The sequence below is a fragment of the Ochotona curzoniae genome, unplaced genomic scaffold (genome assembly GCF_017591425.1).
Source record: "Ochotona curzoniae isolate NIBS_2020 unplaced genomic scaffold, NIBS_Ocur_1.0 contig_3332, whole genome shotgun sequence".
Lineage (NCBI taxonomy): Eukaryota > Metazoa > Chordata > Mammalia > Lagomorpha > Ochotonidae > Ochotona > Ochotona curzoniae.
In genome coordinates, this window is record NW_024465816.1 from 5,649,773 (window position 1) to 5,654,165 (window position 4,393).

A 4,393-nucleotide genomic window follows, 5' to 3' on the forward strand; every position below is an offset into this window, starting at 1 on the left:
TATCAGTTGCATTTAGTTGATGACAAAATAGCTAGTTTCACCTTATACTACATTAAGTATGCAACAAGCAGTTCTAATCCTCACAATGACCCTTGAAAGGCAGACACTTACTCCCATTCCAGCTTTTTAAAAAAACTGTGTGGCCCAAACCCAGCTGTTGCCCTCTCAAATAAATATTAAAGGGATGGGAGATGGGAAAGAGTGTGGACAATGCAGGAATGGATACTAAGTTCTGAAATAGAATTCAGCTATGTTAGTTTAGACTCTCAATTAGAACTTGGATGAGAACACACCAAGAAAGATCCAAGTTACTGCTTTTTGGTTCCAAGAAATGGAAATTTCCCATTGGCCAATAGGGCAGTCATTGTTTAAGACAGCAATGCATAGCTTACTTTGCCGTACATTGATAATTACATCATTTTCCCTTTCCAGCAAAGCATAAGGCCAATTAAGCTTTTTCTCACCCATAGCACCTGCTACACCAGGAATACAAGGGAGTTCTTGTTCTCCAGTTGAATAGTAGAAAACACAACTCAAAACAAATCCGTTAGGCCTCACCAACCAGTCAGTCATGACACAAGCCTTTGGAGAATCACAGCCTGGCTGAGGTACACTGCTCCCAGAAGGCTGCTGCTTCAAAGACAGAGGGCAGCAGTTCCCAAGCTGGAGTAGCACACACACATTGGGCAAGTCTGATTTCTACTTCCACAGAACACGAGCTAGCTTGTGTGCTCCCTCCAGTCGGGCCTTGAGAAGCTTGACTCCCGCTTGGTATTCAGCATGTCACACGAGAACAGTATTTGCTCCTTTGATATCAACCTTCATGGCCAATGCCAGTATTTTGAAACTACCAAGCTTTTTAACTGAAAAATTAACTAAAACACTTGAAAGTTAACACCTGTCCATTTCCTAACCAATTCTGCTCACCCCAGAACTTAAGCAGGAAAGGCTACACACAATGAACCAGGAGAGTTAAAATGTGATTTACGCACTCCCATGGGAAACAAGACATCACACTTGTATAAGAGTCTAGAGGTCTTTTATTTTGCTTTCATTTGTTATGCCATGAATTCGTAGGGAATGGGCTCTAGCAGCTCGGGTTCCTTCCCGTTGGTTCTCACGAAGTGAGCCTCCCTGGGTGGGGCGGGCTGGCGCTTCAGCTGCACCCACGTGCCTTTCTCTTTGGCTTCTTTCTTCTTCTGATCATTCTCCTTCACCCGCTTCAGGAAGCTATCCCGGCTCTTGGAGTGTTTGATGTGCTCGATGCGCACATTGATCCTCTTCGCAAGAATCTTGCCCCTGCACAGAGCAAGCATCAAATGCAGAAAGTCATTAGGCTGTTTCATTTGTTAAATAAATCATGGGTCTCTTTTTTCCCCCTAAACCTTGACAGGATAAATCAACAAGATGATGGTTTAATTGATTATCATCCATCATCAATCTTTTGGCAAATGCCCGTTTAAGCTCTGCTAATAGGACAACACGCTCAAAACATTAATTTTCCAATAAAAAACAGACCAACAAAATCTAAGATTCCAATTTATCATAGGAACTAGAATTGCTTAGTCCTAGTCACATAAGGCTTTCCATTTCAGCTTGTTTCCTCTGACAGGTTACAAGACAAACACTCAAGTCTGCCTGAGTTTTAAAAGGATAATTTCTTTGCCCCACTTGAATGACCAATAAAGACATGAAAGTCTAATTGGCAAAGTGAAAAGGGGGCGTGAGAAAATGCCCATCAGTTAAAAAGGCAGGAAGTTACTTACTTGACTTGCTTGTTTACAACTATGCCAACAGCATGCTGGGTCACATTGTAGACTCTTCCAGTTTTGCCATGGTAACATTTATGGGGCATTCCTTTTTGAACAGTACCCATTCCCTGGTTAAAAAAAGGGACACAAATGTTACAGCAGCAACTTCCTCTTCCTTTGAAACCTTGACTTTAAGAACATGTCTCACTACAGCACAATCCCAGCCCCTCTTATGATTTGGCAACTCAAGAGCTTTCAGAGCCGGTGAAATGTATTTTTTCATATTGCTTCAAGCAATCAAAGAGAAATTCATCATTAAGCTCTCTGGAGTACCACGCCATAACACAGCTTTCACTGGAGTCTCTTTTCATGATATTTTCCAATTTTGCACTAGCTTCTAAAGAACAGAATTCGTAAAGCATGCATTCCATTCTTTTAGCATACCTTGATGTCTACAATGTCACCTTTCTTGTAAATGCGCATGTATGTGGCCAAAGGAACGACTCCTGCAAAGAAAGATTATCAGTTTTTACCATATACACAATGAAGCTTCACAAGCTGCCAATGGATAATTATCCCTGACAGCAAAATCAGGGTAGTCAAGACACTACTACACAGTTGTATAGTGGATGAATCGAAGCAGATGCCAGCACACACCCATCAGTAAGACACACACGCCTGCCACGGGTACTCACCATGCTTCCTGAAGGGCCTGGAGAACATGTAGCGGGTGCCTCTCCTCTTTCCCTTTGTGTTCGTCATCTTGGCCAATTACTGCAACCAGAAAACGACACAAACTCAAACACAACTGAAAACTGACAGCCTTTTAAAACAGAACCTTGCTCATCTCAAATGTTTTTACGTTGCCAAAGCAACGCGACAAGATCTGCATCAATTCATTAAAGGATTAAGTTTCCCTTTTTTAAACTGGCTTTCTACATCAAATATTTAATTAAAGATCTCATTTCCTATTTATTTACGGCTGGGTGGGCGTAGAGGACTAGCTTTACAGCCAGCCAAATCCCGTGCAGCAGCCCCCGCTTCCTTTGCCACAACACCTGCATTTAGGCTTCCCCTCATCTGCAACGCCAGCTACCACTGGCCACAACTGCTGGAACCCTCAAGCGTGCCAGAGCAGCCAACTTATCACACCAGCCTTCACTTGCACTCAGAATGCCATCTTCTGTGGTCTCAAACAACCAGAAGACTGATTTTGGAACTCTCTGGTTACTCAAGGACAGAACTGCCATTCCCAGCACAGATTCCTACCATGAACAGACGCAGGCCAATGAGGTGTGACCCTGTAGAGTGGTCTACCCGACTCCTTCGTTAAAGGAAAAACCAATTCTACTAAAACATTCCCCTTACACAAACTGGGTTAGTCCACTGACAAGACTGTCCCACTCAGCCCAAGGAAACCGTGAGGTCTGCTTACAGTGGACGCATGCAAATTATACTTTGGACAAATCAACCAGGCCCAGGTCCCCTGTCCTAAATCTCCTCTAAATCAACCAGGCCCAGGTCCCTCCTCTAAATCTTTCCTATTCGGGCTTGAGCTCCTAAGCCAGTGCTGCAGGCACCCCGTGGAGCCAGGGACAGCATGGTCAGCACCGCGACCCTGCACTGCTAAGCCAGCTCATTTCACAACGATGCCCCACGTGGAAACCGTGGGGGTAACAGTTTCATAAACTACATCGTCTGGGCTACACTGAGGGGTACGGCGTAAGTATAATCAATACAGTAACAAACTGGACAAACGACTCAACTCCGCCTTCCCCGTGCCCGATTCCCATGCCAGCCCCAGTCTAAACCCTAAAACAGCATTTTCTACACGTCACCTCGTCCGCAGCTCGCGGCCCGGGCCGACTCGGCCCCCACCAGGGATAACCACCACCGTCCGATGGCGGCCCGGGCGGCTCCCAGGCGGTGCCCACTCCCCAGGCGTGTAAGGTTAGCTCCTACGTGAGCAAGAAAACCCCTCACGCTAGAGCTCAGGAGGACAGCCGGCCAGGCAGGGCGCTCCACGCCAAGCGGCAGAAGGAAGATGAAGCCCTCCCCGGGCAACCCCAAGCCGCCTCTCCGCGCAAGGCCTCGGCCCCGGGGCTCGCCTTCCCGCCGGTGGGCTCCGGCCGACACACAGTGGCCCTTGCGGCCCTCCACATCCCGTCCGGGCGGCCCCGGGGCCCGCCTTCCCGCCGCCGGATCGCCGGCCACCGGGAGCCACGCGCCAGGCCTACCTGGAAGATGGCGGCTCCGGCCGAAAGGAAGGGGGCGGGGCCGCGGCGCGCGTCTTACAAGGGCCTGCGGGCTGCCCGCGGCGCCGCCTGAGAAAAACGCCGTCCGAAAGACACTGTAGCCCAGAAAAGACGTTTCTCCCGGAGAACCAGCACACTCTATGGGGATATTTTCCCTTCCCGAGCGAAGCAGGACATCAGCTCAAGCAAGATATATTTGCATCTTCGGTCAGCCCGGAAAGGGGCCTTGCAGGGTGACCGTGGGGGGGCGGCGTCCTGGGCGCGCTGACGTCATCATGCGGGCGTCTCCTGGCGTGAGCCCGCCGGCTGTGCTGTGACGTCACTGCCCGTGGACGCGTCCCTGGCGCCTGTTGCCGACCGGCTCTTTAGAAATGCTTACAAAAATGT

At 48.6% G+C, this 4,393-nt stretch overlaps 1 protein-coding gene and 2 non-coding genes across 3 annotated transcripts; all 3 read right to left on the reverse strand.

Annotated features, from left to right (window-relative positions):
- Positions 1-1,022: 1,022 nt before the first annotated feature.
- RPL21 (ribosomal protein L21) lies at positions 1,023-4,085 on the reverse strand. The gene is made up of 5 exons (XM_040979859.1): positions 3,989-4,085; positions 2,447-2,525; positions 2,196-2,257; positions 1,767-1,879; positions 1,023-1,299 (listed from the first exon to the last, which is right to left on the reverse strand). Exons 2-5 carry the CDS (start codon positions 2,511-2,513, stop codon positions 1,059-1,061), a joined length of 483 nt encoding a protein of 160 aa, XP_040835793.1. The 5' UTR covers positions 2,514-2,525; positions 3,989-4,085; the 3' UTR covers positions 1,023-1,058.
- LOC121156297 lies at positions 1,595-1,724 on the reverse strand. The gene has a single exon (XR_005883842.1). It is a non-coding gene; the product is annotated as a small nucleolar RNA SNORA27 (small nucleolar RNA).
- LOC121156296 lies at positions 2,002-2,073 on the reverse strand. Its single transcript, XR_005883841.1, has one exon. It is a non-coding gene; the product is annotated as a small nucleolar RNA SNORD102 (small nucleolar RNA).
- Positions 4,086-4,393: the final 308 nt, after the last annotated feature.